At 38.8% G+C, this 18390-nt stretch overlaps 1 protein-coding gene across 1 annotated transcript in view; it reads left to right on the forward strand.

Moving 5' to 3' along the window:
* Positions 1-16649, forward strand: part of LOC142210218 (ly6/PLAUR domain-containing protein 8-like) — a 34770-nt gene extending 18121 nt beyond the window's left edge. Inside the window, exons 4-6 of the mRNA XM_075279243.1 lie at positions 15162-15308; positions 15828-15968; positions 16525-16649. Of these exons, the coding sequence (XP_075135344.1) occupies positions 15162-15308; positions 15828-15968; positions 16525-16649 (413 nt within the window). The remainder of the gene's footprint in view (positions 1-15161; positions 15309-15827; positions 15969-16524) is intronic.
* Positions 16650-18390: the final 1741 nt, after the last annotated feature.

An 18390-nucleotide genomic window follows, 5' to 3' on the forward strand; every position in this document is an offset into this window, starting at 1 on the left:
CATGGTGCTGTACAGTATTATATTAATCCCATGGTGCTGTACATTATTATATGAATCCCATGGTGCTCTGTACATTATTATTTTAATCCCATGGTGCTGTACATTATTATATTAATCCCATGGTGCTGTATATTATTATATTAATCCCATGGTGCTCTGTACATTATTATATTAATCCCATGGTGCTGTACATTATTATATGAATCCCATGGTGCTCTGTACATTATTATATTAATCCCATGGTGCTGTATATTATTATATTAATCCCATGGTGCTGTATATTATTATATTAATCCCATGGTGTTCTGTACATTATTATATTAATCCCATGGTGCTGTACATTATTATATTAATCCCATGGTGCTGTACATTATTATATTTATCCCATGGTGCTGTACATTATTATATTAATCCCATGGTGCTGTACAGTATTATATTAATCCCATGGTGCTGTACATTATTATATTAATCCCATGGTGCTCTGTACATTATTATATTAATCCCATGGTGCTGTATATTATTATATTAATCCCATGGTGCTGTATATTATTATATTAATCCCATGGTGTTCTGTACATTATTATATTAATCCCATGGTGCTGTACATTATTATATTTATCCCATGGTGCTGTACATTATTATATTAATCCCATGGTGCTGTACAGTATTATATTAATCCCATGGTGCTGTACATTATTATATTAATCCCATGGTGCTCTGTACATTATTATATTAATTCCATATGTGTTTGCTATTTTTATTAAATACAATGTGTTATGATCTGTGTATTATTTCCTATCTGTCTCTTGACGCTCTTATCTGTCTAATCTCTCCCTACACACTAGACACCTTCTCCATCATCCTGCCGCCTAGGAGTCATCAGTGACGTCAGTCCCATAGTCCCTCATGATTGGCTTCCCCTGCCATGATAGCCGCCTATGAGATATCATAGTGTGCCCAAGGTCAGGATAGTCTTCTTTTCTGTCCATGCTTTCCTGCAGTCATCCAGATTTTATCTGGTTTGCCCAAAAAGTTCAGATTCATTTTAACTCAAAGTTTTTGTGTCACATCCAGTTTCAGCACCGGATCGCTCATCGCTCATGTGACCATTGATTTGTCTTTGAGGAGGTTAGAGAAGCTTGTGAGGGCCCTTATGTTCTGCTTCTTTCTATGATACATTGTATCGCAGTGTATTGTATCCTATTAGGCTCTGCATGGGGGGGGGGGGTTACAGAGTGGTCCCTACTTACTGCAGCGTCTATGGGACCAGAGGTTATTATCACTAGTATTTGGGTTTCGCATTCTGTAATTTGGGGACTCGCTCTATATTAATGGGGGGCATAAGATACATAGTGTCCGTGCTGCGTGTAGTCGGCCACCTTCATGTCCGTGTAGTCGGTGGATTTGATCTACTTGGAACATTTCGGCTATTAAATTTTGCTGACAACAGGAATAACAGGTCCGGTGTAAATCATTGTGTCTGAACATTGGCCAAGGAATATTAGGGTATAATTATCTAATTCTGCTGATAAGACAACTCTCATCGCCCTCAGCTGAACTCTCTCCTCTTCCAGCGCGACTTCTGTGAGACAGCGACCCCCGAGGAGAGGCTGGGATGGATTTAGACTTATTGCAGGTCACATGACATAACTGAGGACCAGCAGGGGGCAGATAACTCACAGACACCCCATAATAGACAATGTACATCCTATATCAGAGACAGAGTCACATCTCTTGGGGTGTCCTTTGGAGGGGTTCTCCTGGGTTTTGGCACTGATGACTTAGTTTTTAGGTAGGGGGTCCTATATAGATACAATATTACTGGGGTTGGGGACTGTTCCCATTGAGCAGCAGAAGCAATCCTTTATTTCTGATTTTTTACCTCCCATCCGCACGTGGCAGCCAAACCCTTGATGACGGAGCGATGTGATGTAAGCGCTGGGTATTATAGATAGACATATGGATATTTGTTGTGCTTTGACCTACATTATTTATTGTATTGGCGTGTCTGTGGGCCCCGGGGAGCCACCTTGGAGCAGAGTATAAAGGCAGGTTCTGGGTCACATCCTCAGCTCTGCTACATCATGAAGGAGATACTTGGCATCTGTCTGATGTTCTCCATCTGCATCCCTACAGGTGATTATACTGATGTATAGGAATCCCTTCCAGATCCCCTCCTGTCTCGCTCCTGACACCTCACCAGATGTCAGTAATGGAGGGGGTTGTCAGTGAGGATGAGGAGCTGCTCCTATAGAATGCATTTCCATTCAAGCTCCGGAGTCTTGTCCGCCTCTCTTATGTCTTCTTATGAGGAATCTTTGGACTCCGGACAAGTCTAATTGTTTCCTCTGCACCAGTTTTATGTAATTCTCGAAAAATTACATCTAACCCCTGACCCCCACCACAGGGAGCGGCTTAGAGTGCGAGAACTGCTGGAACATGGAAGGAGACACCTGCACAAACTCCACCACTGAGACCTGCGACCACTCCGTCACCAGATGTTACAAAGCCATGTTGGTAGAAAAAATGGGTAAAGAATTGGACTTCATATTAGACATTGTCAGATTGTATATAGTGTCCTATCTACAGGTTATAGAGCAGATTGTATATAGTGTCCTATCTACAGGATATAGAGGAGCAGATTGTATATAGTGTCCTATCTACAGGTTATAGAGCAGCAGATTGTATATAGTGTCCTATCTACAGGATATAGAGGAGCAGATTGTATATAGTGTCCTATCTACAGGTTATAGAGCAGCAGATTGTATATAGTGTCCTATCTACAGGATATAGAGGAGCAGATTGTATATAGTGTCCTATCTACAGGTTATAGAGGAGCAGATTGTATATAGTGTCCTATCTACAGGTTATAGAGGAGCAGATTGTATATAGTGTCCTATCTACAGGTTATAGAGCAGATTGTATATAGTGTCCTATCTACAGGTTATAGAGGAACAGATTGTATATAGTGTCCTATCTACAGGTTATAGAGCAGATTGTATATAGTGTCCTATCTACAGGTTATAGAGCAGATTGTATATAGTGTCCTATCTACAGGTTATAGAGGAGCAGATTGTATATAGTGTCCTATCTACAGGTTATAGAGCAGATTGTATATAGTGTCCTATCTACAGGTTATAGAGCAGATTGTATATAGTGTCCTATCTACAGGTTATAGAGGAGCAGATTGTATATAGTGTCCTATCTACAGGTTATAGAGCAGCAGATTGTATATAGTGTCCTATCTACAGGTTATAGAGGAGCAGATTGTATATAGTGTCCTATCTACAGGATATACAGGAGCAGATTGTATATAGTGTCCTATCTACAGGTTATAGAGCAGCAGATTGTATATAGTGTCCTATCTACAGGTTATAGAGGAGCAGATTGTATATAGTGTCCTATCTACAGGTTATAGAGGAGCAGACTGTATATAGTGTCCTATCTACAGGATATAGAGGAGCAGACTGTATATAGTGTCCTATCTACAGGTTATAGAGCAGATTGTATATAGTGTCCTATCTACAGGATATAGAGGAGCAGATTGTATATAGTGTCCTATCTACAGGATATAGAGGAGCAGATTGTATATAGTGTCCTATCTACAGGTTATAGAGCAGATTGTATATAGTGTCCTATCTACAGGTTATAGAGCAGCAGATTATATATAGTGTCCTATCTACAGGTTATAGAGCAGATTGTATATAGTGTCCTATCTACAGGATATAGAGCAGATTGTATATAGTGTCCCATCTACAGGATATAGAGGAGCAGATTGTATATAGTGTCCTATCTACAGGTTATAGAGCAGATTGTATATAGTGTCCTATCTACAGGTTATAGAGCAGATTGTATATAGTGTCCTATCTACAGGCTATAGAGGGGCAGATTGTATATAGTGTCCTATCTACAGGATATAGAGGAGCAGATTATATATAGTGTCCTATCTACAGGTTATAGAGCAGATTGTATATAGTGTCCTATCTACAGGTTATAGAGCAGCAGATTATATATAGTGTCCTATCTACAGGTTATAGAGGAGCAGATTGTATATAGTGTCCTATCTACAGGTTATAGAGCAGATTGTATATAGTGTCCTATCTACAGGATATAGAGCAGATTGTATATAGTGTCCCATCTACAGGATATAGAGGAGCAGATTGTATATAGTGTCCTATCTACAGGATATAGAGGAGCAGATTGTATATAGTGTCCTATCTACAGGTTATAGAGGAGCAGATTGTATATAGTGTCCTATCTACAGGTTATAGAGCAGATTGTATATAGTGTCCTATCTACAGGTTATAGAGGAGCAGATTGTATATAGTCTCCTATCTACAGGTTATAGAGGAGCAGATTGTATATAGTGTCCTATCTACAGGTTATAGAGCAGATTGTATATAGTGTCCTATCTACAGGCTATAGAGGAGCAGATTGTATATAGTGTCCTATCTACAGGTTATAGAGCAGATTGTATATAGTGTCCTATCTACAGGTTATAGAGGAGCAGATTGTATATAGTGTCCTATCTACAGGATATAGAGGAGCAGATTGTATATAGTGTCCTATCTACAGGTTATAGAGCAGATTGTATATAGTGTCCTATCTACAGGTTATAGAGCAGATTGTATATAGTGTCCTATCTACAGGTTATAGAGGAGCAGATTGTATATAGTGTCCTATCTACAGGTTATAGAGGAGCAGATTGTATATAGTGTCCTATCTACAGGTTATAGAGAAGCAGATTGTATATAGTGTCCTATCTACAGGTTATAGAGGAGCAGATTGTATATAGTGTCCTATCTACAGGTTATAGAGAAGCAGATTGTATATAGTGTCCTATCTACAGGTTATAGAGGAGCAGATTGTATATAGTGTCCTATCTACAGATTATAGAGCAGATTGTATATAGTGTCCTATCTACAGGATATAGAGGAGCAGATTGTATATAGTGTCCTATCTACAGGTTATAGAGCAGATTGTATATAGTGTCCTATCTACAGGTTATAGAGGAGCAGATTGTATATAGTGTCCTATCTACAGGATATAGAGGAGCAGATTGTATATAGTGTCCTATCTACAGGTTATAGAGGAGCAGATTGTATATAGTGTCCTATCTACAGGTTATAGAGCAGATTGTATATAGTGTCCTATCTACAGGTTATAGAGCAGCAGATTGTATATAGTGTCCTATCTACAGGCTATAGAGGAGCAGATTGTATATAGTGTCCTATCTACAGGTTATAGAGCAGATTGTATATAGTGTCCTATCTACAGGATATAGAGGAGCAGATTGTATATAGTGTCCTATCTACAGGTTATAGAGGAGCAGATTGTATATAGTGTCCTATCTACAGGTTATAGAGCAGATTGTATATAGTGTCCTATCTACAGGTTATAGAGGAGCAGATAGTATATAGTGTCCTATCTACAGGCTATAGAGGAGCAGATTGTATATAGTGTCCTATCTACAGGTTATAGAGCAGATTGTATATAGTGTCCTATCTACAGGTTATAGAGGAGCAGATAGTATATAGTGTCCTATCTACAGGATATAGAGGAGCAGATTGTATATAGTGTCCTATCTACAGGTTATAGAGGAGCAGATTGTATATAGTGTCCTATCTACAGGATATAGAGGGGCAGATTGTATATAGTGTCCTATCTACAGGTTATAGAGGAGCAGATTGTATATAGTGTCCTATCTACAGGTTATAGAGGAGCAGATTGTATATAGTGTCCTATCTACAGGTTATAGAGCAGATTGTATATAGTGTCCTATCTACAGGATATAGAGCAGATTGTATATAGTGTCCCATCTACAGGATATAGAGGAGCAGATTGTATATAGTGTCCTATCTACAGGTTATAGAGCAGATTGTATATAGTGTCCTATCTACAGGCTATAGAGGGGCAGATTGTATATAGTGTCCTATCTACAGGATATAGAGGAGCAGATTATATATAGTGTCCTATCTACAGGTTATAGAGCAGATTGTATATAGTGTCCTATCTACAGGTTATAGAGCAGCAGATTATATATAGTGTCCTATCTACAGGTTATAGAGGAGCAGATTGTATATAGTGTCCTATCTACAGGTTATAGAGCAGATTGTATATAGTGTCCTATCTACAGGATATAGAGCAGATTGTATATAGTGTCCCATCTACAGGATATAGAGGAGCAGATTGTATATAGTGTCCTATCTACAGGATATAGAGGAGCAGATTGTATATAGTGTCCTATCTACAGGTTATAGAGGAGCAGATTGTATATAGTGTCCTATCTACAGGTTATAGAGCAGATTGTATATAGTGTCCTATCTACAGGTTATAGAGGAGCAGATTGTATATAGTCTCCTATCTACAGGTTATAGAGGAGCAGATTGTATATAGTGTCCTATCTACAGGTTATAGAGCAGATTGTATATAGTGTCCTATCTACAGGCTATAGAGGAGCAGATTGTATATAGTGTCCTATCTACAGGTTATAGAGCAGATTGTATATAGTGTCCTATCTACAGGTTATAGAGGAGCAGATTGTATATAGTGTCCTATCTACAGGATATAGAGGAGCAGATTGTATATAGTGTCCTATCTACAGGTTATAGAGCAGATTGTATATAGTGTCCTATCTACAGGTTATAGAGCAGATTGTATATAGTGTCCTATCTACAGGTTATAGAGGAGCAGATTGTATATAGTGTCCTATCTACAGGTTATAGAGCAGCAGATTGTATATAGTGTCCTATCTACAGGTTATAGAGGAGCAGATTGTATATAGTGTCCTATCTACAGGTTATAGAGAAGCAGATTGTATATAGTGTCCTATCTACAGGTTATAGAGGAGCAGATTGTATATAGTGTCCTATCTACAGGTTATAGAGAAGCAGATTGTATATAGTGTCCTATCTACAGGTTATAGAGGAGCAGATTGTATATAGTGTCCTATCTACAGATTATAGAGCAGATTGTATATAGTGTCCTATCTACAGGTTATAGAGGAGCAGATTGTATATAGTGTCCTATCTACAGGATATAGAGGAGCAGATTGTATATAGTGTCCTATCTACAGGTTATAGAGCAGATTGTATATAGTGTCCTATCTACAGGTTATAGAGGAGCAGATTGTATATAGTGTCCTATCTACAGGATATAGAGGAGCAGATTGTATATAGTGTCCTATCTACAGGTTATAGAGGAGCAGATTGTATATAGTGTCCTATCTACAGGTTATAGAGCAGATTGTATATAGTGTCCTATCTACAGGTTATAGAGCAGCAGATTGTATATAGTGTCCTATCTACAGGCTATAGAGGAGCAGATTGTATATAGTGTCCTATCTACAGGTTATAGAGCAGATTGTATATAGTGTCCTATCTACAGGATATAGAGGAGCAGATTGTATATAGTGTCCTATCTACAGGTTATAGAGGAGCAGATTGTATATAGTGTCCTATCTACAGGTTATAGAGCAGATTGTATATAGTGTCCTATCTACAGGTTATAGAGGAGCAGATAGTATATAGTGTCCTATCTACAGGCTATAGAGGAGCAGATTGTATATAGTGTCCTATCTACAGGTTATAGAGCAGATTGTATATAGTGTCCTATCTACAGGTTATAGAGGAGCAGATTGTATATAGTGTCCTATCTACAGGATATAGAGGAGCAGATTGTATATAGTGTCCTATCTACAGGATATAGAGGAGCAGATTGTATATAGTGTCCTATCTACAGGTTATAGAGGAGCAGATTGTATATAGTGTCCTATCTACAGGATATAGAGGAGCAGATTGTATATAGTGTCCTATCTACAGGTTATAGAGGAGCAGATTGTATATAGTGTCCTATCTACAGGATATAGAGGGGCAGATTGTATATAGTGTCCTATCTACAGGTTATAGAGGAGCAGATTGTATATAGTGTCCTATCTACAGGTTATAGAGGAGCAGATTGTATATAGTGTCCTATCTACAGGTTATAGAGCAGATTGTATATAGTGTCCTATCTACAGGTTATAGAGGAGCAGATTATATATAGTGTCCTATCTACAGGTTATAGAGCAGATTGTATATAGTGTCCTATCTACAGGATATAGAGCAGATTGTATATAGTGTCCCATCTACAGGATATAGAGGAGCAGATTGTATATAGTGTCCTATCTACAGGATATAGAGGAGCAGATTATATATAGTGTCCTATCTACAGGTTATAGAGCAGATTGTATATAGTGTCCTATCTACAGGTTATAGAGCAGCAGATTATATATAGTGTCCTATCTACAGGTTATAGAGGAGCAGATTGTATATAGTGTCCTATCTACAGGTTATAGAGCAGATTGTATATAGTGTCCTATCTACAGGTTATAGAGGAGCAGATTGTATATAGTGTCCTATCTACAGGTTATAGAGCAGATTGTATATAGTGTCCTATCTACAGGATATAGAGGAGCAGATTATATATAGTGTCCTATCTACAGGTTATAGAGCAGATTGTATATAGTGTCCTATCTACAGGTTATAGAGCAGCAGATTATATATAGTGTCCTATCTACAGGTTATAGAGGAGCAGATTGTATATAGTGTCCTATCTACAGGTTATAGAGCAGATTGTATATAGTGTCCTATCTACAGGTTATAGAGGAGCAGATTATATATAGTGTCCTATCTACAGGTTATAGAGCAGATTGTATATAGTGTCCTATCTACAGGATATAGAGCAGATTGTATATAGTGTCCCATCTACAGGATATAGAGGAGCAGATTGTATATAGTGTCCTATCTACAGGATATAGAGGAGCAGATTATATATAGTGTCCTATCTACAGGTTATAGAGCAGATTGTATATAGTGTCCTATCTACAGGTTATAGAGCAGCAGATTATATATAGTGTCCTATCTACAGGTTATAGAGGAGCAGATTGTATATAGTGTCCTATCTACAGGTTATAGAGGAGCAGATTGTATATAGTGTCCTATCTACAGGTTATAGAGGAGCAGATTGTATATAGTGTCCTATCTACAGGTTATAGAGCAGATTGTATATAGTGTCCTATCTACAGGATATAGAGCAGATTGTATATAGTGTCCTATCTACAGGATATAGAGGAGCAGATTATATATAGTGTCCTATCTACAGGTTATAGAGCAGATTGTATATAGTGTCCTATCTACAGGTTATAGAGCAGCAGATTATATATAGTGTCCTATCTACAGGTTATAGAGGAGCAGATTGTATATAGTGTCCTATCTACAGGTTATAGAGCAGATTGTATATAGTGTCCTATCTACAGGTTATAGAGGAGCAGATTGTATATAGTGTCCTATCTACAGGATATAGAGGAGCAGATTGTATATAGTGTCCTATCTACAGGTTATAGAGGGGCAGATTGTATATATAGTGTCCTATCTACAGGTTATAGAGGAGCAGATTGTATATAGTCTCCTATCTACAGGTTATAGAGGAGCAGATTGTATATAGTGTCCTATCTACAGATTACAGAGCAGCAGATTGTATATAGTGTCCTATCTACAGGTTATAGAGGAGCAGATTGTATATAGTGTCCTATCTACAGGTTATAGAGAAGCAGATTGTATATAGTGTCCTATCTACAGGTTATAGAGGAGCAGATTGTATATAGTGTCCTATCTACAGGTTATAGAGAAGCAGATTGTATATAGTGTCCTATCTACAGGTTATAGAGCAGATTGTATATAGTGTCCTATCTACAGGTTATAGAGGAGCAGATTGTATATAGTGTCCTATCTACAGGTTATAGAGCAGATTGTATATAGTGTCCTATCTACAGGTTATAGAGGAGCAGATTGTATATAGTGTCCTATCTACAGGTTATAGAGCAGATTGTATATAGTGTCCTATCTACAGGTTATAGAGGAGCAGATTGTATATAGTGTCCTATCTACAGGATATAGAGGAGCAGATTGTATATAGTGTCCTATCTACAGGTTATAGAGGAGCAGATTGTATATAGTGTCCTATCTACAGGTTATAGAGCAGATTGTATATAGTGTCCTATCTACAGGTTATAGAGCAGCAGATTGTATATAGTGTCCTATCTACAGGCTATAGAGGAGCAGATTGTATATAGTGTCCTATCTACAGGTTATAGAGCAGATTGTATATAGTGTCCTATCTACAGGATATAGAGGAGCAGATTGTATATAGTGTCCTATCTACAGGTTATAGAGGAGCAGATAGTATATAGTGTCCTATCTACAGGATATAGAGGAGCAGATTGTATATAGTGTCCTATCTACAGGTTATAGAGCAGATTGTATATAGTGTCCTATCTACAGGTTATAGAGGAGCAGATAGTATATAGTGAGCAGCAGATTGTATATAGTGTCCTATCTACAGGTTATAGAGAAGCAGATTGTATATAGTGTCCTATCTACAGGTTATACAGGGAGCAGATTGTATATAGTGTCCTATCTACAGGTTATAGAGGAGCAGATTGTATATAGTGTCCTATCTACAGGTTATAGAGCAGCAGATTGTATATAGTGTCCTATCTACAGGTTATAGAGGAGCAGATTGTATATAGTGTCCTATCTACAGGTTATAGAGCAGATTGTATATAGTGTCCTATCTACAGGTTATAGAGGAGCAGATTGTATATAGTGTCCTATCTACAGGTTATAGAGCAGATTGTATATAGTGTCCTATCTACAGGTTATAGAGGAGCAGATTGTATATAGTGTCCTATCTACAGGTTATAGAGGAGCAGATTGTATATAGTGTCCTATCTACAGGTTATAGAGGAGCAGATTGTATATAGTGTCCTATCTACAGGTTATAGAGCAGATTGTATATAGTGTCCTATCTACAGGATATAGAGGAGCAGATTGTATATAGTGTCCTATCTACAGGTTATAGAGGGGCAGATTGTATATAGTGTCCTATCTACAGGTTATAGAGGAGCAGATTGTATATAGTGTCCTATCTACAGGTTATAGAGGAGCAGATTGTATATAGTGTCCTATCTACAGGTTATAGAGGAGCAGATTGTATATAGTGTCCTATCTACAGGTTATAGAGCAGATTGTATATAGTGTCCTATCTACAGGTTATAGAGGAGCAGATTGTATATAGTGTCCTATCTACAGGTTATAGAGCAGATTGTATATAGTGTCCTATCTACAGGTTATAGAGGGGCAGATTGTATATAGTGTCCTATCTACAGGTTATAGAGGAGCAGATTGTATATAGTGTCCTATCTACAGGTTATAGAGGAGCAGATTGTATATAGTGTCCTATCTACAGGTTATAGAGGAGCAGATTGTATATAGTGTCCTATCTACAGGTTATAGAGGAGCAGATTGTATATAGTGTCCTATCTACAGGTTATAGAGCAGATTGTATATAGTGTCCTATCTACAGGTTATACAGGGAGCAGATTGTATATAGTGTCCTATCTACAGGATATAGAGGAGCAGATTGTATATAGTGTCCTATCTACAGGTTATAGAGCAGATTGTATATAGTGTCCTATCTACAGGTTATAGAGGAGCAGATTGTATATAGTGTCCTATCTACAGGTTATAGAGGAGCAGATTGTATATAGTGTCCTATCTACAGGTTATAGAGCAGCAGATTGTATATAGTGTCCTATCTACAGGTTATAGAGAAGCAGATTGTATATAGTGTCCTATCTACAGGTTATACAGGGAGCAGATTGTATATAGTGTCCTATCTACAGGTTATAGAGGAGCAGATTGTATATAGTGTCCTATCTACAGGTTATAGAGCAGCAGATTGTATATAGTGTCCTATCTACAGGTTATAGAGGAGCAGATTGTATATAGTGTCCTATCTACAGGTTATAGAGCAGATTGTATATAGTGTCCTATCTACAGGTTATAGAGGAGCAGATTGTATATAGTGTCCTATCTACAGGTTATAGAGCAGATTGTATATAGTGTCCTATCTACAGGTTATAGAGGAGCAGATTGTATATAGTGTCCTATCTACAGGTTATAGAGGAGCAGATTGTATATAGTGTCCTATCTACAGGTTATAGAGGAGCAGATTGTATATAGTGTCCTATCTACAGGTTATAGAGGAGCAGATTGTATATAGTGTCCTATCTACAGGTTATAGAGCAGATTGTATATAGTGTCCTATCTACAGGTTATAGAGGGGTAGATTGTATATAGTGTCCTATCTACAGGTTATAGAGCAGATTGTATATAGTGTCCTATCTACAGGTTATAGAGGGGCAGATTGTATATAGTGTCCTATCTACAGGTTATAGAGGAGCAGATTGTATATAGTGTCCTATCTACAGGTTATAGAGGGGCAGATTGTATATAGTGTCCTATCTACAGGTTATAGAGGAGCAGATTGTATATAGTGTCCTATCTACAGGTTATAGAGGAGCAGATTGTATATAGTGTCCTATCTACAGGATATAGAGGAGCAGATTGTATATAGTGTCCTATCTACAGGTTATAGAGGGGCAGATTGTATATAGTGTCCTATCTACAGGTTATAGAGGAGCAGATTGTATATAGTGTCCTATCTACAGGTTATAGAGGAGCAGATTGTATATAGTGTCCTATCTACAGGTTATAGAGGAGCAGATTGTATATAGTGTCCTATCTACAGGTTATGGAGGAGCAGATTGTATATAGTGTCCTATCTACAGGTTATAGAGGAGCAGATTGTATATAGTGTCCTATCTACAGGTTATAGAGCAGATTGTATATAGTGTCCTATCTACAGGTTATAGAGGGGCAGATTGTATATAGTGTCCTATCTACAGGTTATAGAGCAGCAGATTGTATATAGTGTCCTATCTACAGGATATAGAGGAGCAGATTGTATATATTGTCCTATCTACAGGTTATAGAGCAGCAGATTGTATATATTGTCCTATCTACAGGTTATAGAGGAGCAGATTGTATATAGTGTCCCATCTACAGGTTATAGAGAAGCAGATTGTATATAGTGTCCTATCTACAGGTTATAGAGGGGCAGATTGTATATAGTGTCCTATCTACAGGTTATAGAGGAGCAGATTGTATATAGTGTCCTATCTACAGGATATAGAGGATCAGATTGTATATAGTGTCCTATCTACAGGTTATAGAGGGGCAGATTGTATATAGTGTCCTATCTACAGGTTATAGAGGAGCAGATTGTATATAGTGTCCTATCTACAGGTTATAGAGGAGCAGATTGTATATAGTGTCCTATCTACAGGTTATAGAGGAGCAGATTGTATATAGTGTCCTATCTACAGGTTATAGAGGAGATTGTATATAGTGTCCTATCTACAGGTTATAGAGGGGCAGATTGTATATAGTGTCCTATCTACAGGTTATAGAGGGGCAGATTGTATATAGTGTCCTATCTACAGGTTATAGAGGAGCAGATTGTATATAGTGTCCTATCTACAGGTTATAGAGGGGCAGATTGTATATAGTGTCCTATCTACAGGTTATAGAGGGGCAGATTGTATATAGTGTCCTATCTACAGGTTATAGAGGAGCAGATTGTATATAGTGTCCTATCTACAGGTTATAGAGCAGATTGTATATAGTGTCCTATCTACAGGTTATAGAGCAGATTGTATATAGTGGCCTATCTACAGGTTATAGAGGGGCAGATTGTATATAGTGTCCTATCTACAGGTTATAGAGGGGCAGATTGTATATAGTGTCCTATCTACAGGTTATAGAGGAGCAGATTGTATATAGTGTCCTATCTACAGGTTATAGGGCAGATTGTATATAGTGTCCTATCTACAGGTTATAGAGCAGATTGTATATAGTGTCCTATCTACAGGTTATAGAGGATCAGATTGTATATAGTGTCCTATCTACAGGTTATAGAGGAGCAGATTGTATATAGTGTCCTATCTACAGGTTATAGAGGAGCAGATTTTATATAGTGTCCTATCTACAGGTTATAGGGCAGATTGTATATAGTGTCCTATCTACAGGTTATAGAGCAGCAGATTGTATACAGTGTCCTATCTACAGGTTATAGAGGAGCAGATTGTATATAGTGTCCTATCTACAGGTTATAGGGCAGATTGTATATAGTGTCCTATCTACAGGTTATAGAGCAGCAGATTGTATATAGTGTCCTATCTACAGGTTATAGAGGAGCAGATTGTATATAGTGTCCTATCTACAGGTTATAGAGGAGCAGATTGTATATAGTGTCCTATCTACAGGTTATAGAGCAGATTGTATATAGTGTCCTATCTACAGGTTATAGAGCAGATTGTATATAGTGGCCTATCTACAGGTTATAGAGGGGCAGATTGTATATAGTGTCCTATCTACAGGTTATAGAGGGGCAGATTGTATATAGTGTCCTATCTACAGGTTATAGAGGAGCAGATTGTATATAGTGTCCTATCTACAGGTTATAGGGCAGATTGTATATAGTGTCCTATCTACAGGTTATAGAGCAGATTGTATATAGTGTCCTATCTACAGGTTATAGAGGATCAGATTGTATATAGTGTCCTATCTACAGGTTATAGAGGAGCAGATTGTATATAGTGTCCTATCTACAGGTTATAGAGGAGCAGATTTTATATAGTGTCCTATCTACAGGTTATAGGGCAGATTGTATATAGTGTCCTATCTACAGGTTATAGAGCAGCAGATTGTATACAGTGTCCTATCTACAGGTTATAGAGGAGCAGATTGTATATAGTGTCCTATCTACAGGTTATAGGGCAGATTGTATATAGTGTCCTATCTACAGGTTATAGAGCAGCAGATTGTATATAGTGTCCTATCTACAGGTTATAGAGGAGCAGATTGTATATAGTGTCCTATCTACAGGTTATAGAGGAGCAGATTGTATATAGTGTCCTATCTACAGGTTATAGAGGAGCAGATTGTATATAGTGTCCTATCTACAGGTTATAGAGGAGCAGATTGTATATAGTGTCCTATCTACAGGATATAGAGGGGCAGATTGTATATAGTGTCCTATCTACAGGCTATAGAGGAGCAGATTGTATATAGTGTCCTATCTACAGGTTATAGAGGAGCAGATTGTATATAGTGTCCTATCTACAGGTTATGGAGGAGCAGATTGTATATAGTGTCCTATCTATTCTTGTTCTTTTACTATATATTTACCTTCTTTATGACATGTCGCACTTCTTTCAGGTTTTTTAACATTCTCTCAGGTCCAGAAATCTTGTGCCACCAATCCAATCCTATGTGATATGACCTACAACGTGAGCGTCCCGGTAGACGTCTATTCCACGGCGATGTGTTGTTATGGTGATATGTGTAATTCGGGGTCCATCACATGTAAGTCATTGACAAGGACAGAATCATTGACCGCCTCTGTGGTAATGTCTTCTCCACCTCCTTCAATATCGGGGTACTTTCTTATGGGGACACCTCTTTGTATATGTCATTGTCTCCTGTTTCCACTATAGAGCCGGCTTTGGTGTTGCCTTCGGTGTTCCGGCTCTTTGGTTTCTAGTTTTTCCATGAGGGAACAGACCATAAATTTATACTTCCATCTCTCATTATAAACACATGGCCATTTCTACATATAATATTCCATGAGAAGACATGAGCCTGTAATACTCCATATGGCCTGTAGTGGCCGCTGTAGGGAGAACGTCTGATCACTCATTGATGCCGATCACTAAGGATTAGAGAAGTCCAACCCAATGATCTAGTTCTATTATCAAGGGGGCGGGTGTCATGAAATAGCCCAGGACCTATAACAACCCCACAATCTGCAGACACAAGCTGCCCCCATAGACCCTTGTAACTCAATTTATTATGCTATTTTTTAATTTCTTTCTTTTATTTCAGTGCCCCCAATAGACCAGACAGAGAATGGGGTGCGATGTCCGGCCTGCTTTGCAAAATCAAGCGTTTGCTCACCCCAGACCATCAAATGTCGTGGGCTCCAGAACAAATGCTTCAAGTTCACCGGCCGACTCCATAACAGTGGTAAGAAGCTTTTACTGTTTTTTCAACATGCACTGATACTCACCTCTCCTGGGCCTCATCGCAGTGTCCACCGGCCCCTCATCGTCCTCTTCAGACCTCTTGCTGACATCATGTGCCCTGGATCACCCCTGAGGTCTGTGATTGGGTCTCAGCAGTCACATGGGGGGCATGGTGGACCCAATGTGACGTAACCGTGTAATATAATGTATTACAGCCAGAGGGCGGAAGAGGCGCGAAGGGGATGCCCAGGAGAGGTGAGTCAAGGTGAGTATCAGGGTTTACTAATACGCCTCTACTTATTGGGGGCCTTCGGGGTCTGAGGATAATAATATATGAGAATCAGATCCCGCCAGGTTCGCCCATCTCTAGTTATTACCAGTATTAATACCCCCGTTCTGTCCTGTAATCGCCCCTTTGTGCCCCAAATATTATTCCTTACCTTCATGCCGGTAAGTGACACTTCCCATTGTCCTGAATAGTATCACCGCTCCCCGACAGCGTAATATCAGGAAATGTCTGGTCTTCTGATACATAGGTTTTGTGTTTTCATTGACAGTTCTGTTTGAGGATTGGATTTTGCAGGGCTGCACTACTGAGAACCTCTGCACGTATGAAGCTCCGACCTACCCGCACACCGCGCTACAGGGAGGCTACACCATGACCTGCTCCGATTCTGTGTGAAGAACGACATAGAAGACGCAGTCACTTCTAACATCTGAGACTGAGCCGGGTCTAATATTAATAAGATGATTGATTTCTGTATGTGTAACCCCAAGGATAATAAAGGGTTACAGGAAGGTCATCTGTGTCTTGTGGGGGCAGAAACACAGCAAATAAACAATAATCCACCTATAGAAGTCTATGAGAACATGAAACACGGTGTCAGCGGTTCAGAAGATATAAGATATGTAATATATCATACAAATATACAGAAGTGTAACCGAAATATAGTACAACTCTTTATATTACTACATTATACTCCAGAGCTGCGCTCACTATTCTGCTGGTACAGTCACTGTGTACATACATTACATTACTTATCCTGTATTATACCCCAGAGCTGCGCTCACTATTCTGCTGGTGCAGTCACTGTGTACATGCATTACATTACTTATCCTGTATTATCCTCCAGAGCTGCGCTCACTATTCTGCTGGTGCAGTCACTGTGTACATACATTACATTACTTATCCTGTATTATACTCCAGAGCTGCGCTCACTATTCTGCTGGTGCAGTCACTGTGTACATACATTACTTATCCTGTATTATACTCCAGAGCTGCGCTCACTATTCTGCTGGTGCAGTCACTGTGTACATACATTACATTACTTATCCTGTATTATACTCCAGAGCTGCGCTCACTATTCTGCTGGTACAGTCACTGTGTACATACATTACATTACTTATCCTGTATTATACCCCAGAGCTGCGCTCACTATTCTGCTGGTACAGTCACTGTGTACATACATTACATTACTTATCCTGTATTATACTCCAGAGCTGCGCTCACTATTCTGCTGGTGCAGTCACTGTGTACATACATTACTTATCCTGTATTATACTCCAGAGCTGCACTCACTATTCTGCTGGTGCAGTCACTGTGTACATACATTACATTACTTATCCTATATTATACTCCAGAGCTGCGCTCACTATTCTGCTGGTGCAGTCACTGTGTACATACATTACATTACTTATCCTGTATTATACTCCAGAGCTTCGCTCACTATTCTGCTGGTGCAGTCACTGTGTACATACATTACATTACTTATCCTGTATTATACTCCAGAGCTGCGCTCACTATTCTGCTGGTACAGTCACTGTGTACATACATTACATTACTTATCCTGTATTATACTCCAGAGCTGCGCTCACAATTCTGCTGGTACAGTCACTGTGTACATACATTACATTACTTATCCTGTATTATACTCCAGAGCTGCGCTCACTATTCTGCTGGTACAGTCACTGTGTACATACATTACATTACTTATCCTGTATTATACTCCAGAGCTGCGCTCACTATTCTGCTGGTGCAGTCACTGTGTACATACATTACATTACTTATCCTGTATTATACTCCAGAGCTGCGCTCACTATTCTGCTGGTACAGTCACTGTGTACATACATTACATTACTTATCCTGTATTATACCCTAGAGCTGCGCTCACTATTCTGCTGGTGCAGTCACTGTGTACATACATTACATTACTTATCCTGTATTATACTCCAGAGCTGCGCTCACTATTCTGCTGGTGCAGTCACTGTGTACATACATTACATTACTTATCCTGTATTACACTCCAGAGCTGCGCTCACTATTCTGCTGGTACAGTCACTGTGTACATACATTACATTACTTATCCTGTATAATACTCCAGAGCTGCGCTCACTATTCTGCTGTATTATGTTCCTCCTTATTC

This window comes from Leptodactylus fuscus, chromosome 6 (assembly GCF_031893055.1).
Source record: "Leptodactylus fuscus isolate aLepFus1 chromosome 6, aLepFus1.hap2, whole genome shotgun sequence".
Classification (NCBI taxonomy): Eukaryota; Metazoa; Chordata; class Amphibia; order Anura; family Leptodactylidae; genus Leptodactylus; species Leptodactylus fuscus.